Raw genomic sequence first — 24,043 nt, 5'->3', positions numbered from 1 at the left:
CATGAGAGAAGGGGTACAGTTAGGTGAGGGTCTTCTGCTCATCAGCAGCCACCCCCTTGTTTCCAGGATGGTGCTGGCTAGATTCTGGCCACACCCTGTTGCTTGGTGCCTGCCAGAGCTGGAAGGCATTTCCCAGAGCTCAGCACATTCCAGCCTCCCCTGGTGGCTCAGAGTGGGCAGGGGGCATTTCACAGAGGAAGGGGGTGGCCCCAGCATGCTAGGATCCTGCCACCCTGTTCTTGACCCCATACCCTCAGCATGGGCCCAGTTCCTCCATATGGGTTGACAGGAGGGTCCACAGAGAGGCCACCCGAACCAGTGTGAGGGACCAGGGTGCAGCCCTGGGACCTGGATGGACAATGGCCCAGAAGCTGCTGACTATAGCTTTGGGGGTAATCCCCCAGCCTCAGCCTGGCCCCAGCTCTAGTCCTTAGCTCAGAGAGTTGAGAGCATCCGAGGCAGCAACCTTGTGGGTGACAGAGGCATGTGGGGGTATCTGTGTTTCCTTTGCCACGCCCGGGGGTCTGGTGAGTCAGGGCAGCTGGGGGCGGGGCCCGGGGTCAATGGAGTTGGGGATAAGGCCTTGAGGCATTGGTTTGAGAGCTGGGCTGGCCTGGCTTTAAGTGTGTGTGTGATACAGTTATTGCTGTGTGTGATCTTTGAAAGTTACTGTTCTTCTTCAATCTCCTTATCTGTGAGTTGGAAAGCCAGAGGACTGAGGTTGGAGTCAGCTCCATCATCTCCTCCTTGGGTAGTTACAAACTGAACATAATGAGCCCGCCCTGAGGCAGAGGCAAAACACTGGACCCCAGCATGTAACTTGGGATATAGAAAGGATCACCCTAAGCAGTGATTTTATTAAACAATAAACTGGAGTTCTACTGTGCCCAGTCTATGATAAAGGTTAAAAGCTCCAGCCCCCCCCCCCCCCCAGGCTTATCTAGTCTTCTTATTTTTGTTGCTGTTGTTTGTGTTTTTTTGAGATCTTATCTCTTGAGCCTGGCCTCAAATGCAGTATGTAGCCAAGGACTACACAAAGAGACCTCGAAAAACAACAACAACAAAAGCCATTTATTTATTTTTTATGTATTCTTTTATAGTTTATGTTTTATTTATATAAAACACTTTTGTGAGTGTTTTAGAGACAGGGTCTCACTATGTAGCTCTGGCTGACCTAGAACTCACTCTGTAGACCAGGCTGGCCTCGAACTCCTGAGCGCTAGGATTAAAGGTGTGCGTCTTTTTTTTTTAAGTATGTGTCTTTATTAGTCTTAATTATGTGTGCATGTGGATCCGAGAGCACAGATAGAAGGCTGACAAGGCCAGAGGTATTGGATACACCAGATCTGAAGTTATTAGTGGTTGTAAGGCCACACTTGGGTCCTCTGGAAAAACTGCAAACGATCTTACCTGCTGAGCTCTCTCTCTCCAGTCCTTGCCTTAGTTCTTAATTTTTCTTTTTTCAACTAAATGTATTTGTGTGTGCATATGTGTCACAGGGTATGTGCTTGTGTGTGTGGAAGTCAGAGGACAATTTGCATGCGTTGGTTCTTCCCATCATGTGGGCCCAGGGACAGAATTCAGGTCCTCCTCAAGGTTAATGGCCAGGGCCTTCATCTGCTGGGCAGTCTCACTGGCCCCCAACTTAGGCTTTAAAACCCATTTGACTCCATGACAACATTCAGAGGTAAGCATTCTTACCACCCGCATTTCAAAGACAAAGACATTGAGGCCCAGAGATGCCCTGTGATTGCTGAAGTTCCCACAGCCAGGAGTACGTGAGCTGGGATTTGAACCCACAGTATCAGGGAGAGGGTGTAGGAGGTTGTCTTGAGAGTTTCAGGGACTATGTGGGACAGGCCAGGGTCCGGGAGCCAGAGATGGTTTGGGTGGGGTACTGAGTCTCCTGGTGGGGCTGGTATGCAAATTCTTGAACCAGGGCTGGGGTGGAGGTCTGGGCTCCGGCAAGGGAGGGGTTGGTGTTTCCATATCCCCACCCCCTTGCAGAAGGATGTAGCCCAGAGAAGGGGATGTTTGTTCCCCACCACCCACCCTCTGGTGACATCACAGCAAGGGAGCCAATGGCCAAGCTCCCCCATCTTCCTCCCCCTTCCCAGTCCTTTTCCCTCCCAGCCCAAGGCTGGGGCTGGACAGACGGACCAGGAGCTCTGCAGGTGTCTGGAGGCTCAAGGGTAAGAAACAATCAGAAATAATCAGCGGGCCAGGCCGAGTAGCCCTGGGACCACAGCCTAGGGTTCTGGGAGGCCTGGGAGGGGAGAGTGACAGAGGAGTTAAAACCATGGGCTTTGGAACCAGGCTTTGGGTTCAAATCCTATTTTCTCCTCAGGATCGGGGGTGGTCTTTGATCTCAGGTAGTCCAGGCTGGCCTCCACGTTATATAGCTGAGGCTATGTTTGAACTTCTGGGCCTCCTGTTTGCAGCTCCCAAGTGCTGGGACCACAGGCATGCACCACCATGCTGAATGTCTGTGGTGCTGGAGATGGATGCAGGGCAGCATGCATGCTAGGCACGGCTCTACGAGCTGGCCTCCTTCCTCTGTAGCCCTTCCTTCACTGTTTTAGTTGAGATAAGGTCTCAGGGTCTTTCGATACGGCTCGGGCTGGACTCCTGACCACCCTCTTGTTTTAGTCCCGTGAGTCCCGGTGTGCACAGCTGGCTGGGCAGCTTTAGGGAGGAGACTCCAACCTTTGTCTCCACTTTGCCATCTGCAAGATGGGCAGCTGGAGGCCCCCTGCCTGGCTGGGGGAGTGTGTGAATTGCTGGGGAGAAGCTCTTGGTCTTTGAAAATGGGTGCCGGAGAGGTAGCACTACCCCATGGGTAGCAGGCTGGACTCAAGCTAAAGTTGGTGCCTCGACTTTAAGTTCCCCGTTGGTTCAGAGGAACTTGGGGTGCAAAGTCTGGGTAGGGAAGACAGGTGTAGTGGTTGATGCTTGTAAGCCCAGCACTTAGAGGTGGAGAAAGACAGGAGTTCAAGGGCATTCTCAGCTACATAGGGAGTGTGCAGCCAGCCTGGACTACCAGGAAACACTGTCCCAAACATACAAACATGAGTGAATCTGAGAAACGAATGGATAGCCCCTCCCTCTGCACTCTCTGTTGTTGCCAGAAACTGGTTTATATTAGCTGAGCACTTACCATAGATAAGGAATATTCAAAGTATCTGTTGGCTCAAACTTTCGAACCTACTGTGTGTGTCTGTGGAGTGTGTATGTGTGTGTGTGTTTGTGTATGTGTGTGTGTGTTTGTGGAGTGTGTGTGTGTATGTGTGTGTGTGTGTTTGTGGAGTGTGTGTGTGTGTGTGTGTGTGTATGTGTATGTGTGTGTTTGTGGAGTGTGTGTGTGTGTGTATTGAAGACAGACTGGCTGGCTTTGAACTCACCGAATAGCCCAGGCTGGCCTCCAACTCACAATCTTCCAATCTTAGCTTCCCAAGTGCTGGGATTGCAGGCTGGCACCATGCCCACGAAGCTACATTTATTGGGTACATACATCTTACAGTTAAGAAACTGAGGCCCCCAAAGAGAAGGATTTTTCCATGTACTCAGACTTAAGTACTGGAGCTGGGACAACCTAAGGCACCACAGGCTGCACTACCTGGGCATCTCCTCCCAGCCACATTAAATGGCCTTCGATAGTGCCCAGGGGCCAGGATGAGATGGAGCCAGGATGAGCTGGGGCCAGGATGAGCTGGACCCGGCCTAGCTTCCATTGCTGAGGGCAGCAGATCACAGGTGGCTTAGGGAAGTCAAGGCTCTGAGTGGGCAGAGTCACATGGGGTAGACAGCAGCTCCTGGGGCCAGGGAGCCAAGAAGGACAGAATCCTTAGCTGGGCTGTAGTCCATATGATGGTATCTGCCTCCTAGCCACACTAAGGGCTTGAACAGCGTCTAAAATGGACAAATAGATGTAGGCCTGGTGGTATGGGTCTGTCATACCCAGAAGGGGAAAAGGATCTATGTTGGAGAACATAGATCCGTTGGTAGAATGCTCGGCCTAGTGTGCAAAAGGCCAAGGCCTTGAGCTCTAGCATCCTATGAAACCTGGTGTGGTTGAGCCTGTCATCCCAGCACCAGGGAGGTAGAAGAAGGAGGATCAGGCTAGCCTGAGGTAAGTGAGATCCTGTCCCCACCCCCCACAAAAAAAAAGAAAAGTAGAGGGCTCAGAGGTAGCTCATAACTCAGTAGTAGAATGCTTGGCCAGCAACCGTGAGGCTCTGGGTTCAATGTCCAGCGTTTAAAAAAAAGACATATATATGTATGTATGTATATATGTGTGTGTGTGTGTGTATATATATATATATGTATATATATATATAATCTTTTTGTTTTATTTTTGAGACAGGGTTTCTTTGTGTATCCCTGACTGTCTTGGAACTCACTCTGTAGACAAGGCTAGCCTTGAACTCAGAGATCTGCCTGCTTTTGCCTCCCGAATACTGAGATTAAAAGGTGTGTGCCACCACTGTCTGGCTGAGACATTATTTCTATACCTTAACACATAGTAAATGCTCAAGAAACAGGGTCCTTGAAATGTTTGGAAGGATTTCAGGCATATGCTAGGGTGGTGCCTCAAGAAATGAGCTGTTGACATCCAGAAAGTTCTGCCTGGCCACAATTCACCAGGAGGACCCCATTCCCTCTTCCTGTGACATATACCAGGGACTCCCAGGAAGCCTGTCCCCAACTTCCTTACCTAGTGGGATGGGCAGGTCTGAGAACAAAGAGTGCCCGTGGAGGGTGCATTTCCCTCGGAAGCTGCCCTCACCCCTGCCCAGGAGCTGGGCATGTGGCTCAGGAAGGGCTCAGTGGCCTAAATATAACCTGGGCTGGGCAGCTGTTCCGGGCCAAGATGAAGAGGGAGGGAGGGCAGTGTCTTGTCCCTGCTCTGCCTGGGCTTCCTGTGTCACGTTCATGTGTAGCCTCACTGCCTGGGCCAGAGCAAGGAGAATGTGGCCTATACCATGTTCCTGATGTCTGCCACTATGCCAGGCCCGGGTTCCCCACAAATCTTATTGACTCTCGTTTGGATTTGGATCTTTTTTTTACCCCCCAGACAGGATCACATGCTGTAGCCCAGGCTGACCCAGAACGCATTATGTATTCCAGACTGGCCATAAACTATAAATCTTTCTGCCTACCATTCCTGATGTTTCAAGTATTGCTGAGACACAGTCTGATGTAGCCCAGGCTGCCTTCTAACTCATCATAGTCCTGTTTGATTACAGGATTCTTCAACCACACCCAATTTATGACATTCTGTCTTCAACTTTCCTTCACTTGCCAGTAAGATGGGGCCCATGAGGCTGCCTAGGCCAGGCCTGGCACTAACAAGGTCCCTCTGGAGTTTTATTAATTTGACTCCTCTGGCCCACTTCAGCTCTTGCTGGTGGCTCTGCAGCTTGGGCCTTGGCATTGCAAGTTAGGAAGAGAGCAGAGGTCAAAGGCATCGGTCTTTACTCCGCCTCGTCCTGGCTATTCGACCCTCAACAGGTAACTTCTGTCCGAGCCTTGATCTCTGACTTTGCAACTAGCATATTCAGGGTGGATTCCAGGTCTGTGGTTGCCCACACAGGGCCTGTTTCACAGGGAAGCCAGAGTAGGGGAGGTCTTCAACTTCTGTGCGGGAGTTGAGGGCTTACAGGAGAGGCTGGGCTTGGACTCAGAATCTAAGATCCTTGGAGTCGCTGACAGAAGTCCTCAGACTCTGTGGGGGGGCAGTCAGTAGAGTGGTTACAGCTCGTGTGTGTGTGTGTGTGTGTGTGTGTGTGTGTGTGTGTGTGTGTGTTTCAGGTTTGTCAAATGTGGGCTAAGTTTGCTGTTTTTGATACCCAGTTTCATGTGGCTGGCCCGTGAAGCTAAGGATGACCTTGAATGTCTGATCCTCCTGCCTCCACCTGCCAAGTGCTGGGATTATACTCGTGTACCACCAAGCCTGGTTTATGTAGTGCTGGGAGGTTGAACCCAGGGCCTTTGTGCATGCCAGGCCAGCACTCTACCAACTGAGCTCTGTGCCCCAGCGGTGAGATATGAAGGGCCATTGTGCAGCGGTTGGTGGGTGGGTGGGTGAGTGGGCAGGGGCAGAATGTGACTGGCACAGCAGACGGCCATTGTGTAAGGGAATGTGCCGCATGTGCCTGACCTTTTCCTGTGTGGCTGGGGTTGGCGGGCTGGCATGCCAGGTGGGGGCCAAGCTCAGAGACAGGCCCCTCCTCCATGCCCCCAGGAGGCCTGGCTGGAGGCTGACGGCTCTGTGCCTTCTTCTTGGGTTGTGTGCCCCACACAGGCACACGTTCCCTTGGCCTCTCTGAGAGGACGTATTTTTCAGAAGCAAAGCAGGTGTCTGGTAAAGTAAAACCAGTGTCATATACTTGGTGTTTGTTTGTTTGTTTGGTTTTTGGTTTTTCGAGACATGGTTTCTCTATAGCTTTGGATCCTGTCCTGGACTAGCTCTGTAGACCAGGCTGGCCTCGAACTCACAGAGATCCGCCTGCCTCTGCCTCCTGAGTGCTGGGATTACAGGCGTGCACCACCGCCGCCGCTGGGTTTGTCATATATTTGTAACCCCAGTATTCGGGAGGCAAAAATGGGAAGATCAAGAGTTCAAGGTCATCTTCAACTACATAGAGAATTTGAGGCTAACGTGTACTGAAAGCATGTCTCAAAACACAAAGCAAGCAGGGAGGTGGCGGCGTATGCATTTAACCGCAGCACTCGGGAGGAAGAGACAGCCGCATCTCTGTGAGTTTGAGGCCAGCCTGGTCTACAGAGCTAGTTTCAGGATAGCCAGGGCTACCAGGAGAAACCCTGTCTCAAGAGACAAAAAAGACAAAACAAAACAAAAACCTCAAAGCAAGGGCTGGGAATGTAGAATGGGTGCCTTGCATGCTAAAGGTCTGGGTTTGACTCCATAAGCAGGGAATAAATCAGACACCGTGGGATTACAAGTACGTGCTCCCAGGCCTGGCTCTGCATCCACGCTTTTGAGACAGGGTCTCTGTGTATCCCAGGCTGGTCTGGAACTAACTATATGGCACTTATGGACAAAGAATTGCCAGAGTGGGTACAGGGCCAGGCTCTCAGAAGCCACCGGGGCACAGGAAGTGATACCACTATGTATGTTGTTCTTCCTAGAGCCCCGGACCCAGGAGGCCCAGGGAGCTGGAGGTGACCCTCAGGTGAGTGCTGGCTGATACCATAGACCCTTCTCTGTCTTCCCTGGGCCTGTCTGGTGTCCCACGGTCCTTTGTCTCTCTTTGGCAGGCAGCAAGACCTCAAAGGAAGCGTGAAATCCCTGCTTACAGCTGTGCACCACCTCGAGTGGGGCTCCTCTCAGGAGAAAAGACCAGCACCCAGGAAGCGGTGAGGGGCCCTACTCTGTCCGCCTGACGCCAAGCTTGCTCTGACTTCACCGGCAAGCCCCACCTCTATCCCACGACCTCTCCATGCCTCAAACCTCCGTCTTGTACCCCCAGGCTCAGCGGCAGCTGCTCCATGAGGAGCTGAAGCTGGTCCTACAGCAGAAGGAGGTGAGGAAACAGGAGCCTGAGGCTCAGGCGACTCTCTGCAGAGCTATGGAGGCCAGGAGCCGCAGCGCTGAGGTGGGTGTCCACAGGCCAGGTGGCAATACTAGTAAATGTGTGGGTCATCCAGATAGGTGTGGTGGCTTTTATGCCTGTCCTCTTAACTTCCAAGTTCAAGGTCATCCTGGGCTACAGAACTGGGATCCTGTCTCCAAAAAACAAAAACAACAACAAACAAACAAACCTCACAGAGGCTGATTCTTTGGATCATGAAGGGTTGAATGAATAGAGTGCGTGGCTTGGAGGTACAGGCCTGTCATTCTAGCACTTGGAAGGATGAAACCGGAGGATCCCAAGTTCAAGTTCAGCCTGGGCAACTTAGTCAGACTCTGTCTCAAAAAGGTTTAAAAAAAGGGTGTGTGTGTGTCACTTGGTGGTAGCACGAAGCCCTGGGTTCAATCCTTGGCACTGATGATGATGATGAAGTCCAGCAGAGGGGCCAGCCAGTCAGATGGCTCTGTGGGACAGGTGCCTGCTGCCAAGCCTGATGACCTGAGTTCAATCTCTGGAAGCTACACAGTAGAAGGAAAGACCCAGTTCCTAAAATCGATTCCTTTGACCTCTACACACATACACATACATAAATAAATGAATGTAAACAAAACTTTTAAAAGGAGCCCAGGGGGCTGGAGAGCTGGCTCAGTGGTTAAGAGCACTGGCTGTTTTTCCAGAGGATCGGTTTCAATTTCCAGCACCCACACGGGCCCCACAACCATCTGCAACTCCTGTCCCAGGAGATCTGACCCACTCCTCTGACCTCCATGGACACCAGTCGGTGTAGCACACAGACATACATGCAGGCAAAATATCAACAAACAGAAAATCTTTGTTTTTGCTCTTCCTCCCCATATCTTTTAAAATTAAATTAGAAAATAGCTGGGTGTGGTGGCACAGGCCTCTAATCCCAGCACTTGAGAGGCAGAGGCTGGTGGATCTCCGTGAGTTCAAGGCCAGCATGGTTTCCATACTGAATTTCAGGACAACCAGAGCCATGAGACCCTGTCTTGAAAAACAAAAAACAAAAAAAAAATTCAACAGAAATTTTTCATCAGAAGAAACTAGCATAACCAGACATGAATACATGCTTATGATCCCAGCATTTGTACTCAAGAGGCTGAAGCAGGAGGACTACTGTGAGTTAGAGGCCAACCTGGACTACAGAGTAGGACCCTGAGTCAAAATACCCCCTACAAGGAAGAGGTGAGGAGGTATAGGGTCAACGTAGAGGACTGGGGACCACAGGGCAAGTCCAGTCCTACACTGCTTTTGCTGTGTAGCCCTAGGCAGGTGACCTAACCACTTTGAGCCCCAGCGTCCTCATTTGAGATGGGCTAACGGTCCCCAGCTCTGGGGACTTTGAGGATTCACATTTTGGCCATCTGCACAGTCTGGCACCAAGGGAATGAATGCCTCAGTGACTGTAATTGCTTTTCTTTTTTTTTTTTTTTAATTTTTTTTAAGATTTATTTATTATGTGTACAGTATTCTGCCTGCATGTGTCCCTGCAGGCCAGAAGAGGGCACCAGATCTCATTACAAGTGGTTGTGAGCCACCATATGGTTGCTGGGAATTGAACTCAGGACCTCTGAAAGAACAGTCAGTGCTCTTAACCTCTGAGCCATCTCTCCAGCCCTGTAATTGCTTTTCGATTAACTGTTAGCAGTTTTAACCTCTTCTATTGGGTACTAGACTGGGTGGCTCTACTTATAAAGGAGCCTCATTCAGGCTGAGGGGGAAAGGCAAGGGGGTTGTTGCCTGTAGAGCCCTGGGATGGAATATTTGTTTAATGTGCTGTGTGGCATTAGGTAAGGTACTTTAACTGTCTAGGATTTACTGCCTTCCTGTGACTTCCTAAAAAACATGGAAAAAACACAATTCCTGTCCAGAGGGGAGTGGAAGGACCACGCTGTTCCCGGAACCCACTCCGACTCTGATGTTCCATATTGCCCTGCCCTAGTCCCTTGAGACCCCTGCAGTAGGGCATCTAGTCCGGTTTTCCCTCTCCGTGCTCTGGGGTGGGCGCCCGTCCTGGTCTCAATGCCTTGCACTTATCCCTTCCATCTGTGCTCGTTCACCGCCAGGGGCTCCTTCCATATTACCCACCTTCACGGCACAGTGATAGTCCCAGAAAGTAATCGTGCACCCCCAGATGCACACAGCAGAGTGGTTTCCTAGACAGAATCAGCTCTCTCGCTTCCCCTTCTGGGAAGCAGATGTGAACCCTCCAGTGTGTTTTGGAACAAGGGCCAGTAAATACCACGAATGCCACTTCTGCTGTGGTCACCATTCATTACCCACGCATCCCCCGTGGTGACTGGATTCCCTCTCCCGGGGGAGTTACGCATGTCTCGGGTTAGAACGTCCACAACAGCATTCTCACATACATTCAAGCCCACAGGGGGCAAGACCCCATTCTTCCATCTTGCATGGCTTAAGGGTGCCTCCCTTTCTTAGAAGCATGCCCTTGTTTTATAGGAATAACTACGATCAAGTGGAATATTTTATATAGGTGTTTTGGTTTGTTTGTTTAGTTTGGGTTTTTTTTGTTTGTTTGTTTGTTTTTTTGGTTTTTCAAGACAAGGTTTCTCTGTGTAGCTTTAGTGCCTTTCCTGGATCTCGCTCTGTAGTCCAGGCTGGCCTCCAACTCACAGAGATCTGCCTGCCTCTGCCTCCCGAGTGCTGGGATTAAAGGCGTGCGCCACCACTGCCCGGCTTTTTGTTTGTTTAGTTTTTATTGGAAATGGATCCCAGAACCTTGGGCATGCTAGGCCTTGCCTCTACCATTGGGTTAATTCTCTAGGCTAGTTATGCAGTTAATAAAGGCCCACCAGGTCTTTAGAATATGAATATGGATACTGGCGTTGGCATTTTGTCTTATACCTTTAATTCCAGGGTTTGGTTGAGGCTGGACTGCCTTGAGCGCCTCCTCAGCCTAGGCCAAAGGAATCCCTTTCACAAAAGGGCAGGGGTGAGCATGGTGGGGCACACCTGCAATCAGCATGAGACAGAGGCAGGCAGATCACTGTGACTTTAAGACCGATTTGGTGAATGCAGCGTTTCAGGCCAGCCAGAACCTCATGAGACCCTGCCACAAACAAACAACAAACAAGGAGGGGGACAGGTCAATGGACCTGTTTCCGGTTTCCAGCATCCACATTGGACTGCTCACAGCTAACTGCCTGTGACTGCAGCTATCGAGGACCCCAAGCCTTCCTCTGACTGCCATAGGCACCCATGTGCATATGCACATTGATTGCACACACACACACACACACACACACACACACACACATTTTTTTTTTAAAAAAAGGTCGGGCATGGTGGTACACATCTTTAATTCCAGCACTTGAGGGTGGATCTCTGTGAGTTCCAGGCCAGCCTGGTCTACATGAGTTCAAGGCAGCTCTGGGTTACATGAGTCCTGTCTTAAAATGAAGAAGGAAGGAGGGAGGAAGGGAGAAGGATGAATAAGCCTCTCAAAGATGCCTCTTAGGCACTTCCAAGCGGCTCCACCCCCATGATCTGGCCCCGCCACCCACCCCCTCCTCTTCCAGCCCCGCTCCTTGTCCCTCTGGACCCCATCCTCCCGGAGAGCGAGAGGGAGGGTAGGGCAGTTTAACCACACCGCGGGTCCTAGAGAAGGAACGCCATGGCGAGCCCTGGGCGAGTTGCGGTCCTGGAGCGTCATGGCGACCCCTCGCCGCCCTTCGCAGGAGCTGAGACGAGCGGAGTTGGTGGAGATTATCGTGGAGACCGAGGCGCAGACGGGAGTCAGCGGCATCAACGTAGCAGGCGGCGGCAAAGAAGGAATCTTCGTCCGCGAGCTGCGGGAGGATTCACCTGCGGCCAGGAGCCTCAGCTTGCAGGAAGGTGGGCGTGGCCTGGAGAGGGAGGGGCGGAGCTGATCTGCGGAGGCGGAGTTTGGAATCTGCTTTGGGTCGGGGGCCTGGCGAAGGCGTGACGGGGGTGGGGTGGAACCTGGTGGCATGGTGGGGACTGGACTGACCTGCGTGGGTGTGGTTCGGTATATGCCCAGAGTTCTGGCGGGGATGCAATTGAAACTGGACCCATTTGCCAGGAGGCGGGGTTAAGGGACTGGGGTGAGGCTTTCCGTGTTCTTTTCCTGAATCCAGCTCTTCAAGCATGCCAGGCAAGGACTCTACCACTGAATTACATCTCTTCACTGTTTGGGGGCTCGGGAAATTGAGTCAGGGCCTCATAGAGCCCAGGCCCGCACTGAACTCGCCGTACAGCAATGGATGACTTGACTCCATCTCCCAAAGTCAGGATTACAGGCATGAACCACCAATGCCCTGCTTTCCAACTCCTTTTTAACTTTTTGAGAGTCTTTCTAAGTTGCCTGGTTGTACTTGAACTTCCTGTGTAACCCTGGCTGGGCTTGAACTTGAAAAATAATTATATTATTTTATTTGTGTGGATGGTTTGCCTCCAAGTATGACGGTGTGCCTTGTACCTGCTGTACCTCCGGAGGCCAGAAGAGGGCAGGGGATCCCATGCGAGCCGCCAAGTGGGTGCCAGGACAAAAATGGATCCTCTGGAAGAGCGCACGCTCACATTTTTCTTTTCTTTTTTCTTTCTTCTTTTCTTTCTTTTTTTCTTTCTTTTTGAGACATGATTTTTCTGGCTATCCTGGAACTCGCTTTGTTAGACCAGGCTGGCCTGGAACTCACAGAGATTCACCTGCCTCCGCCTCCTGAGTGTTGGTATTAAAGGCGTGAGCCACCACTTCTGGAGAGCACTTTTCTTAACCGCTGAGCCTTCTTGCTAGTCTTGAACTTTTGATCCTTCTTTCTCAGCCTCCCGGGTAGCTGGGATGACAGGCCTGAGTGACCATGCCCAGCTGGCACTGTGATTATTTAAGGCCAGTTCATTGCCTGTGTTGGGCTCCCAGAACCCTCGTGATATTTTTGTGTCTCCATATTTTCATCTTTAAATGGGAATAATTAGCACTGACCTCATGAGGTTATTATGTAGCTTAAATGAGTCAGGTCTTGAAGACAGCACACAGCTAAGTGTCACACAGTAAGCACTATGTAAGTGCTAATTAATGTGTTATTGGGACAGGGGAAGGGGTGGAGTTAACTTGAGGTGGAGAGAAGAGCTTAATTAAATAATTAAATCAAAGATGTTTTAAGAAATATGGATAAAGCTGATTTGACTTATATATTGCACATAATAATTATTCTTTTTAAATTAATTATTTTTAAAATGTATGTGTTTATTTTTGTCATACTGGGGATAGAGCCCAGGGCTTTGGGCTTCCTAGACTAATGCTCTATGACTGAACTGTGCTCCCAACCTCTCAGTGGTGGATTCTAGCAAGTTTTCTACCAATGAAGTACATCCCTGCTCCATAAGAATTATTTACAAAGCATCTTGTTGCTTTGGCTACAACAGTGAACAAGACCTGAGGAGCTTACAATATAGTGGGGAGACACTAGTGAGAAGATCAGGGAGGGCACTTTTGAGGGCGCATAAGGACTGTGACTTTTATTCTGTGGCATAAGCAGAGGAAAAGCAGAGATGCATTTTTTTTTTTTCCGGAGCTGAGGACTGAACCCAGCGCCTTGTGCTTGCAAATCCTCAACCCCAAAGAGATGCGTCTTGTCAAGCTGCTTCATTCACAGCAGTCTGTATGAGGCAGTGTCGGGAGCAAGATCAATTACAAGATGGCTCTTCAATGAGCTGCTTAGAGATGGTGGATGATCAGGCCACAGGGGGAGTTGTTGGAAGTGAAGAGAACTATTTGGATCCCGAATATTCAGGATCTAAGTGTGGGGTAGGATAGAGAGAGAGGCCTCAAAGATATTCCTAGGGATCACTTTTAGGTGAGGCTGTAGCTCAGTGGTAGAGCACTTGGCTAGCATGGATGAGGCCCTAGGTTTCATCTCTAGTATGGAGGTCCTAGGTTTCATCTCTAGTACTCCCCAGTTTTTTTTACCTGAGGATAGTGTAGCCTGCTGATACCTGCTTGGAGAAAGACAAGGTGTGGGTAGTTTTTGTTGTTGTTGTTTGTTTTAAAACTCAAGGACAATTTTATTTCAGACTGGGAGAAAAACACCAAGGCAAGCAAGTTGTACATCTTAGCATTTGCTGAGAGGAGGAAGTGGAAGGGAGAATGCCAGGCCTTTTAAGTTAGGGTCCGAGAAAGCAGTGGAGGTTGGTAAGTACTCCTGTGGATAAAGGGGTCGGGGAGCCTCAGAGAAAGCGTGAGAAAACACTGTCAGGGAAAGCATGCCCAGGCCCCGAGAAGTACCCAAAAGAAATAGAAACGGAAAAGAAAGGTCACCAGGCTCTCAAGGGCTGCACAAAAGAAGCTCTGCAAAGGTGGCCTTTGCTGTTTGGTTTTTGGTTTTATTTTTTGAGACAGAGTCTCCCCATGTGATCCAGGCTAGCCTTAGATTCACGATTCTCCTGCCCCAGCCTCCCAAGGGTTGCTGGGATGACAGGCATGCACGACCACCAGACCCATCAATTTTGGACCTCTTAAATCAGAGCTGTCTCTTGCACACCTGGCTGGAGGTGTGGAGGGGCAGCTGGATAGACAATCCACCCTACACACCTGCGAATTCTGCATCTGAAAGTTCAGCCAGAGACTGAAAATATTTGTGTGTGGTGGGGTCATACTGAACACAGCTGCACTTTTTTTCCTTGTCTTTATTCTCTAGACAACACAGCTGAGGGGCTAGAGGAGGGACTCTGAAGTTAAGAGCATTTGCTGGTCACGCAGAGAACCTTGGTTCAGTTCCCAGCACCAACATGGTGGCTCCTAACTGTCCCTTACAACTATTTCCAGGGGGTCTCATGCCCTCCTCTGGCCTCTGCACTGTCATACATGGAGGCAAAATACTTATACACATAAAGTAAGAATGAACAAATCTTTAAAAAACAAAGGAACAACCATTTATATAGCATTTACACTGTATCAGACATAATCTGGAGCCTGGTGCTGGCCTGCCATCCCAGCAGCCCTTGGGAGTCTGGGGGAGGAGAATCTTGAGTTTATGGTTAGTCTGGACCACATAGAGAAACTTTGTCTCAAAAAATAAACAACTGTTTAAGAGTCTAAGGTAGGAGGATGGAAATTCGAAGGTCTGCCTAGGCAACTTAGTAACATCCTGTCTCCAAAATAGTGAGAAGAGGATTAGGGCTGTGGTTGAGGGGCAGTAAGGGCTTCCCTAGAGTCAGCAAGAGCCTGGCGGTGTGGCTCAGTGGTAGAACATTAGTCCAGCATGCATAAGGCCCTGGGTTCAATCTCTAGCACCATTAGTCCTGGGTTCAATATCCCGCACCATTAAAAACCAAAAAGTTGGGGCCAGAGAGCTGGCTCAGCATCTAAGAGCACTGGTTACTCTTCCAGAGGGCCCTGCTTCTTTTCTTTTTTCCCCTTTTTCTTTGGAGACAGGGTTTCTCCGTGTAGCTTCTGCTGCCCTGGAACTCACTCTGCAGACCAGGTTAGCCTCAGACTCAGAGATCCACCTGCCTCTGCCTCCAGAGTGCTGGGATTAAAGGTGTGCACCACCACACCTGGCACCTAGAGACAGTTTAAAGTGCAGGGAGAATTGTATAGGTTTTATGCCTGTTTATATGAGACTTGCATAATCACAGTTTTAATATCTGGGGTGGTTAGTGCTCAAAAAAATTCCCTGAAGATATTAGGGGGGCCTTTTATAAGTGTGGAAGAGACCATTCAAGGATGAAAATATAAGCTTGGATGTTAGGAGCAGACATTTTTTTTTCAAGACTACAATGTTTCTCTGTGTAGTCCTGGATGTAGACCTCTCTCTGTAGACCAAGTTGGCATCCAACTCACAGAGATCCTCCAGCTTCTGCCTGCCAGTGCTGGGATTAAAGCCGTCACCACCCAGCTGGAAGCAGACATCTAACAAGCTTTACAAAATTTCCCAACTGGGACACCGTAGTCCTAGTAGTCAGGAAACTGAGGCAAAAGGATTGATAGTTTGAGGCCAGTCTTGGATTCATAGTGAAAGAGAGATCAAGACCAGCCTGAGCTACACTGGGAAAGCCCAGCTTCAGAAAACAAAAAACGAAAAAACAAGAGCTGGAGAGATAGCTCAGTGGTTAAGACACTGTAGCCAGCCTTCACTGGGCAGTTTACAACCACCTGTAAATCCATTTCTAGGAGATCTGAAGCTCTCTTCGGGCCTCTGTGGGTACCAGCATACACCCCCACCACCACACAAATGAAATAAATATCAAAACACACATAGTAAAAAGTGTTACAGGGGCTGCAGAGATGGTTCCGTGGTTAAGAGTGCTCACTGCACTTCCTGGAGACTGAGTTCAGTTCCCAGCATTCATGTCGGTATGTGATGCCCTCTTTTGGCCTCGGAGAACACCCACATAAACACGGCATACATACACACAGACGATCATTAAATGCAGGGAGATAGCAAGGGTGGCAACACACTTCTGTAATCCCAGCGCCTGGGAAGCAGAGACAGGTGGATCACTGCTCGTTTGAGGCCAGTGTGGGAAGACAAAGAAAACTCGAGGTCTGAATCCTCTGCCAGTGTGCCTTTTGAACGTATGTGTGGTATTGGAGATTGAACCCAGGACATCCTTCATGCCAGGCAAGCATGCTCTATAGGAGAGCTACAGTTCTAGTTCCAACAGTGTGTTTTCGTGAGTTCAAGAGCATGGGGAAGGAACCATCCACAGAGGGCAAGGAACTGCCATATAGGCTATCAACTTTAGTAATGGTGGCAAATGCCTGTAATCTAAGCACTTGAGGTGGAGGCAGAAAGATCCGGGGTTTAAGATCATCCTCCGCTATATATTGTAAACTAAACTACACAAAACCCCTGTGGGCGCTCATGGATGTTACTTTTCGATTCTGATCTCTCAAGGAACCCTCTGTCTGAATGATGAGGACGGAATAAGATGGTGGAGAGGCCTGAGTGGATTGGTTCAATCTGGAAAGGGGCGGGGCCAAAACCAATGGGACCAGCTTCGTTCCTAGAGCCCTTACCTCTGAGATGTCCTCTCTCAAGCCAGAGGCCAAGAGGAGCAGGGTCAAAATCTGGGCCTGGGCCTCACTGGGCTGACTCCTACCAAGTGGGTGTGCCTCTCTGTGGGAGGGGTCAGGAGACACTCACTCTCTGCCACCTCCGCCTTGCTTGCAGGGGACCAGCTGCTGAGTGCGCGCGTCTTCTTTGAGAACTTCAAGTATGAGGATGCGCTTCGCCTGTTGCAATGCGCCGAGCCCTACAAGGTCTCCTTCTGCCTGAAGCGCACTGTGCCCACGGGGGACCTGGCGCTGCGGCCCGGGACGGTGTCTGGCTTCGAGATGAAGGGCCCGCGGGCCAAAGTGGCCAAGCTGGTACGCGTGCTTAGCCCGGTCCCGGCCCAGGACTGCCCCAGCGACCCGGTCTCGGCGCCGTAAACCCTACTCCCTGACATCGTGGCCCAGTTTGTCCCTTTGTCTTGTCACTAACCCAACACTAATCCGCCCTCTGCCCCTTGTTCTCTGCTCCTAAACTCCACCCCCTGGGAGGAGGATGCGCCTATCAGAAGGTGGCTCACACCCGTCCCCACCTCGGGAACCAGGCTCATTAGGATCCATGGATACTCCTGGAAGGCCAGATTCTAGCCTAAGGGCTGTTGGTTTACTGAGTGACTCAAGTTTCTTTAACTTTCTGGGTCGCAGTTTCCCCATCTCTGCAATGGGTATGTTGGGGGGAAATTCCTAAATAAAGGCCTGGAATTTTTGGGTCCCTATTGCTGCCATCCCTGTCCATTCACAGTGAGATTCTAAATACTGTCACTGCCTCCCTGGGGGGAAGTGATAGGCAGGCAGGTGGATAGTGTTTTGGGGATACATCCCCAGCCTGGTATAATACTAGGTGGGGTGTTCTTTCCTGTCCACTCCCAGCCTCCCACTGTCCCACAGCCTCCTCTCTCCTGCCTTTCTCCTCTCTCCTCAGAACATCCAGAGTCTGTCCCCTGTGAAGAAGAAGAAGATGGTGCCGGGGGCCCTGGGGACCCCTGCAGATTTGGCCCCTGTCGACGTCGAGTTCTCCCTACCCAAGTTCTCCCGACTGCGTCGGGGTCTCAAAATCGAGGCTGCCAAGGGACCTGTCCCAGCGGCCCCTGCCCGTCGTCGTCTCCAGCTGCCCCGGCTACGCGTCCGAGAAGTGGCTGAAGAGGCCCAGGTCGCCCGAATGGCGGCTGCTGCTCCTCCCCCGAGGAAGGCCAAGGCAGAGGCTGAGGTAGCCACAGGAGCTGGGTTCACGGCCCCTAAGATAGAGCTAGTTGGGCCCCGGCTGCCAAGTGCTGAGGTGGGCGTTCCTCAGGTGTCAACAGAGTCAGCCGGCGGCTTTGCCCTTCACCTGCCAACCCTTGGGTTAGGAGCCCCAGCTGCACCAGCTGTGGAGCCCCCAGCCACAGGAATCCAGGTTCCACAAGTGGAGCTCCCCACCCTGCCCTCTTTACCCCCTCTCCCCACACTTCCATGCCTGGACACCCAGGAAGGGGCTGCAGTGGTGAAGGTCCCCACCCTGGATGTGGCAGCACCTTCCGTGGGAGTGGACCTGGCTTTGCCGGGTACAGAAGTGGAGGCCCAGGGAGAGGTACCTGAGGTGGCCCTGAAGATGCCCCGCCTCAGTTTCCCCCGCTTTGGGGTTCGAGGGAAGGAAGCTACTGAAGCCAAGGAGGTCAAGGGAAGCCCTGAGGCCAAAGCAAAGGGTCCCAGACTTCGAATGCCCACCTTTGGGCTTTCTCTCCTGGAGCCCCGGCCCTCTGGCCCCGAAGCTGTCGCCGAGAGCAAGCTGAAGCTCCCCACCCTCAAGATGCCCTCTTTTGGCATTGGGGTGGCTGGGCCTGAGGTCAAGGCACCCAAAGGGCCCGAAGTGAAGCTCCCCAAGGTTCCTGATGTCAAACTCCCAAAAGTGCCTGAGGCAGCCATTCCAGATGTGCGACTCCCCGAGGTTCAGCTGCCCAAAATGTCAGAGGTGAAACTTCCAAAGATCCCTGAGATGGCCGTACCTGAGGTTCACCTTCCAGAAGTGCAGCTGCCCAAAGTCCCGGAGATGAAAGTCCCGGAGATGAAGCTCCCGAAGGTGCCTGAGATGGCTGTGCCTGATGTTCACCTTCCAGATGTACAGCTTCCAAAAGTTCCCGAAATGAAGCTCCCAGAGATGAAGCTCCCGAAGGTGCCTGAGATGGCTGTGCCTGATGTTCACCTTCCAGATGTACAGCTTCCAAAAGTTCCTGAAATGAAGCTCCCAGAGATGAAGCTCCCAAAGATGCCCGAGATGGCAGTGCCTGATGTTCGACTTCCAGAAGTGCAGCTGCCCAAAGTGTCAGAGATGAAGCTCCCAAAGATGCCGGAGATGGCAGTGCCAGATGTTCGACTTCCAGAAGTGCAGCTGCCCAAAGTGTCAGAGATGAAGCTCCCAAAGATGCCCGAGATGGCAGTGCCTGATGTTCGACTTCCAGAAGTTCAGCTGCCCAAAGTGTCAGAGATGAAGCTCCCAAAGATGCCAGAGATGGCAGTGCCTGATGTTCGACTTCCAGAAGTGCAGCTGCCCAAAGTGTCAGAGATCAAAGTGCCTGATGTGAAACTTCCTGAAATGAAGCTTCCAGAAATAAAGCTCCCCAAAGTGCCTGAGATGGCGGTACCTGATGTCCACCTCCCCGAGCTGCAGCTGCCCAAAGTGTCAGACATTCGGCTGCCCGAACTTCAAGTGTCACAGGTCCCAGAGGTGCAGCTTCCCAAGGTACCAGAGATGAAGTTGTCCATGGTCCCTGAGGTTCAGAGAAAAGCGGCAGGGGCGGAACAGGCAGAAGGGACTGAATTTAGTTTCAAGTTGCCCAAGATGACCATGCCCAAGTTGGGGAAGGTGGGCAAGCCCAGTGAGGCAGGTCTTGAGGTTCCAGGTAAACTCATGACACTTCCCTGTTTGCAGCCAGAGGTGGGCAGTGAGGTGGCCCGTGTTGGTGTCCCTTCCCTCTCTCTGCCCTCTGTGGAGCTTGACTTGCCTGGGGCCCTGGGCCTGGAAGGACAAGTCCAAGAAGGCAAAGTGGAGAAGCCAGAGGGCCCCAGGGTGGCAGCAGGTGTTGGAGAGCTGGGTTTCCGGGTGCCCTCTGTGGAGATTGTAACTCCACAGCTGCCCACGGTTGAAGTGGAGAAAGAGCAGCTAGAGATGGTAGAAATGAAAGTCAAACCCACTTCCAAGTTCTCTCTGCCCAAATTTGGACTTTCGGGGCCCAAAGTGGCAAAGGCAGAGGTGGAGAGGCCTGGGCGAGCCACCAAGCTGAAGGTGTCCAAGTTTGCCATCTCACTCCCCAAGACTCGAGCGGGGGCCGAAGCGGAAGCAAAGGGGGCTGGGGAAGCAGGGCTGCTGCCTGCCCTGGACCTGTCCATCCCACAGCTCAGCCTGGATGCCCATCTGCCCTCAGGCAAAGTGGAGGTAGCAGGGGCTGAGAGCAAGGCCAAAGGGCCCAGGTTTGCTCTGCCCAAGTTTGGGGTGAAAGGCCGGGACTCTGAGGCTGAAGTACTAATGGCGGGGGAGGCTGAGCTTGAGGGAAAGGGCCGGGGCTGGGACGGGAAGGTGAGGATGCCGAGGCTGAAGATGCCATCTTTTGGGCTGTCCCGAGGGAAGGAAGCAGAAGTGGAGGATGGGCGTGTTAGCCCTGGGGGAAAACTGGAGGCCACAGCTGTACAGCTTAAGATCCCAGAGGTGGAACTGGTCACACCAGGAGCTCAGGAGGCAGGGGGCGTGGCCAGTGCAGCGAGACCGTCAGGCCTGCAGGTGTCCACCACTAAGGTGGTCGCAGAGGGCCAGGAGGGAGTGCTGAGGGTGCCCACCCTGGGCATCTCACTGCCCCAGGTAGAACTGGCCAGCTTCCGGGAGGCAGGCACTGAGATCACAGCCCCTTCTGCAGAGGGCACAGCAGGCTCGGTGAGGCCGGAGCTGCCTGGCACCCAGGTGGCAGGTGGTGATCTGTTAGTGGGGGAGGGCATCTTCAAGATGCCCACAGTGACAGTGCCCCAGCTAGAGCTGGATGTGGGGCTGAGCCACGAGGCCCAGGCTGGTGAGGCAGCAAAGGGTGAGGGTGCGTTGAAGCTGACGTTGCCCACGCTAGGAGCAGGAGGCAGAGGAGAGGGTCCTGAGCACCAGGACCCCGCGGCCCAGCGCACCTTCCAGCTCTCGTTGCCTGACGTGGAACTCACTTCACCAGTGAGTAGCCACGCCGAGTACAGAGTGGCAGAGGGTGATGGAGATGCTGGACCCAAACTCAAGGTTCGGCTGCCCCTGTTTGGCCTGGTGAGGGCTAAGGAAGGAATAGAAGTTGGAGAAAAGGCTAAGAGTCCGAAGCTCAGGCTGCCCAGAGTGGGTTTCAGCCAAAGTGAGTCGGTCTCTGGAGAAGGCTCTCCAAGCCCTGAGGAGGAGGAAGAGGGTGGCGGGGAAGGGGCTTCAGGTCACCGGGGTCGGGTCAGGGTCCGATTACCTCGTGTAGGCTTGGCTTCCCCTTCTAAGGTCTCTAAGGGACAAGAGGGTGAAACAACCTCCAAGTCCCCGGTTGGGGAGAAGTCACCCAAATTCCGCTTTCCCAGGGTGTCGTTAAGCCCCAAGGCCCGGAGTGGGAGTAGGGACCGCGAAGAAGGTGGGTTCAGGGTCCGATTGCCCAGTGTGGGGTTTTCAGAAACAGCGGCTCCAGGCTCCACAAGGATTGAGGGAACCCAGGCTGTTGCCATGTGAAGCCCTGGACCGATGGGGATTTCTCTCTTGCCTTCCCCTCCACCAGCCCAACTCCCCATTTTGTGTGTAACATTACTAGCACTAATCCTCAGAGGGCTCCAAGGTGGGCAACTGTCTCATGCCGGAGCCAGTGGCCCGCGACACCTCATTAGCAGAAGTGCCTGTATATCACGCCAAGCTTTGTGAATAAAATAATTCAAAGGTTGCCATGTGTCCTGGTTCTTGTGTGTGTGTGTGTGTGTGTGTGTGTGAAGGTCTCCTTATTTGTGCTCCCCCACAGGCTTATGCAACGTTAGCTGAGCTCTCCTGGGGGACCCACCGCCCCCCTGCAAGTGAACTTTTGTCCATCTTTCCCTTTCCAAAAACAAGATGTTATTTTACTTTTGATGGCCTGGGAATTGAGCTTCAGGGTCTTCATGTATGCTAGGCAAGTGTTCTACCCCAGAACTGCAGCTCCAGCTTTTTAAAAAACATTTTTAATTTTTTATTTTATGTGTATTGTGTTTTGCCTGTATATCGTATGTATGCCCAGTGCCTGTGGAGGACAGAAACTCCAGACACTTGTGAGCCACCGTGTGGGTGCTGGGAATCGAACCCAGGTCCTCTGGAAGAGCGGTCAGTGCTCCTTACTGCCGAGCCATCTCCCCAGCCCCTTTGGCTTTCATTTTTCTCTTTTTGAAACAGAGTCTCATATATGACTAGTCTCAAACTATGTAGCCAAGGATGGCCTTTATATTTGATTCTGCTGTCTGCCTCTACTATCTCCCAAGAGCTGGGTTGGAGGTATATGCCACTGTGCCTGGTTTTATGTGGTGCTGGGATTCAGCTCAGGGCCTCATCCATGCTAGACAAATACTCCACCAACAGAGCTACATCCAATCCCTTAACTTTTAATTTCAGCTTTCACTATTTCCCAAGCTGGCTTTGATCTTGCTCTGTAAAGCAAGTTGCCCTTCATCTGTTTCCAATCGTCCTGCCTCAGCCTTCCTAGACTAGTTAGGATTACAGACTTGCACCACCAAGGCCACCTGGCCAGTTCCACACTCCCTTTCCTGTCTGTCTGGTTTGACGGCCTGTACACTCAGGGCCTCACCCAAAGAGGCGCCTCCTGGTTCCTTCTTTGGAATCAAGGCTTCAGAGCCTCGGCTTCCAACACTTGGCTTCCTCTTAGGAACAGGTTCCAGGGTCCAGAACGCCCGACACAGACGGGCCTCAGCTCCTGCGGGCTGGGGCCACCCTTTCCCTTGCCCTTTTCCCACGGGAGGATCTAGGCCTCCACTGTCTTCAGTGGTCTCTCTGACATACACTCCTAGTCCAGCTCCAAGTCTTTTCCGCAGGACTCACTTCTGCCCTGCCTGCCTGCCTGCCGCACGCACTTCCAGTATGAAAAGCGAGAGCAAAGGACTCTCACCTTCTCCAGCATTCTTTCCCAACTGGCTCTCCACACAAACCACCAGTCTTTGTCTCCACCACACTTGACAGGAAGTATCTTGTCGTGTGGTAGACTCTCCCACTGTGTTTTGTCTTAGGCAGGCTCGCACTATGTTTCTCTGGCTGTCCTGGAACCCACCCTGTAGACCAGGCTGGCTTCATACTCACAGAGATCCACCTGCCTCCACCTCCATGCTCAGCACCAGTAATCCTTCCTTGGCTTCCCCTGAGTACTTTTCCCCCTCTCTCCCTTCTCCTGACTTCTTACCAAAATGTCAAGCTTTTTAGAGATGAATCACCCCCCCACACACACCTGTCTCCCTTCTCTCCTGCTCCCTGAACCCTGAGGAAGGTTCCTCCTCAGGTCCACTCCACAAGTTCCCTGAGCTACTTCCTCCCCCTTCTCTTCTTGTGATTTTTCAAGACAGGGCTTCTCTGGGTAGCCCTGGCTGTCCTTGAACTCTATAGACCAGGCTGGCCTCAAACTCGGAGATCCACCCAGAGTTGACGACTCCCAGACGTATCGTTCTGGGGAGCCAATTATCGCTGAAGCTTCCGGCGATGACTCCATCCACCATATACTGGAGATGTGTGGCAGTTCCAATATTGTCTCTGAGAGTCTCTAGCCCCCAAACGACTGACCTAAGTATCAGTGTTTTAAAAACATTTTTTTTCTGACATAGGGTCAGAAACCCTAGGCTGGCATCAAACTTTCTATGTAGCCCAGGCTGGTCACAAATTTTTGAGTGTCCCGTCTCAGCTTCCTGAGTTCAGGATTACTGCTGTATGCTACCAAGCCCAGAAATTTTAGGTATTTTTTAAACCTTTTTAAGCCCAGTGGTGATGGTGCACGCCTTTAATCCCAGTACTTGGGAGGCAGAGGCAGGTGGATCTCTGAGTTTGAGGCCAGCCTGGTCTACAGAGTGAGTTCCAGGACAGTCAGGGCTACACAGAGAAACCCTGTCCCAGAAAAACAAAAACAAACAAAAATAAAAACACTTGTGGCCCTTGCAGAGGACTTAGGTTTGATTCCCAGCATCCAAATGGTGACTTACAAGCATCTGGAACTCTAATCACAGGGGATATGAAGTCCTCTTCTGACTTTTGAGGGCATCAGGCATGCATGTGTACACATACATACATGCAGGCCAACACCCCCCCTCCCCACAAAATAATAAATAAATCTAAAAGAAAATAAAGTAGTTTTAAAAAATAGCCAGGTGTGGTTGCTTTTTTGTTTTTGTTTTGCCCTTTTTTAAAATT

The 24,043-nt window shown here is 51.6% G+C and overlaps 1 protein-coding gene across 2 annotated transcripts; it reads left to right on the top strand.

The window, feature by feature from the left end:
- The first annotated feature begins 1,523 nt into the window (after positions 1 to 1,523).
- On the top strand, positions 1,524 to 21,554 carry Prx (periaxin). 2 transcript variants are annotated; one of them, XM_037201069.1, is made up of 8 exons: positions 1,524 to 2,192; positions 7,153 to 7,196; positions 7,282 to 7,380; positions 7,494 to 7,619; positions 11,315 to 11,471; positions 16,769 to 16,965; positions 17,570 to 18,911; positions 18,990 to 21,554. In XM_037201069.1, exons 4-8 carry the CDS (start codon positions 7,593 to 7,595, stop codon positions 21,347 to 21,349), a joined length of 4,083 nt encoding a protein of 1,360 aa, XP_037056964.1. In that variant the 5' UTR covers positions 1,524 to 2,192; positions 7,153 to 7,196; positions 7,282 to 7,380; positions 7,494 to 7,592; the 3' UTR covers positions 21,350 to 21,554. The 2 variants fall into 2 exon arrangements, with proteins under 2 accessions (XP_037056964.1, XP_028710933.1); XM_028855100.2 differs by having other exon boundaries at positions 1,525 to 2,192; positions 17,570 to 21,554.
- Positions 21,555 to 24,043: the final 2,489 nt, after the last annotated feature.

Source organism: Peromyscus leucopus, chromosome 1, assembly GCF_004664715.2.
Source record: "Peromyscus leucopus breed LL Stock chromosome 1, UCI_PerLeu_2.1, whole genome shotgun sequence".
NCBI lineage: Eukaryota > Metazoa > Chordata > Mammalia > Rodentia > Cricetidae > Peromyscus > Peromyscus leucopus.
The sequence above is the reverse complement of the archived record's forward strand: the minus strand, read 5'-3'. Positions and strand labels throughout refer to the sequence as shown.

Coding starts and splice junctions, on each gene's coding strand:
- Prx (XM_028855100.2), top strand. CDS start 7,593: ATGGAGGCCAGGAGCCGCAGCGCTGAG. Junction 7,620..11,314: donor CCAGGAGCCGCAGCGCTGAG/GTGGGTGTCCAC, acceptor CGCCCTTCGCAG/GAGCTGAGACGAGCGGAGTT. Junction 16,966..17,569: donor GGGCCAAAGTGGCCAAGCTG/GTACGCGTGCTT, acceptor CTCTCTCCTCAG/AACATCCAGAGTCTGTCCCC.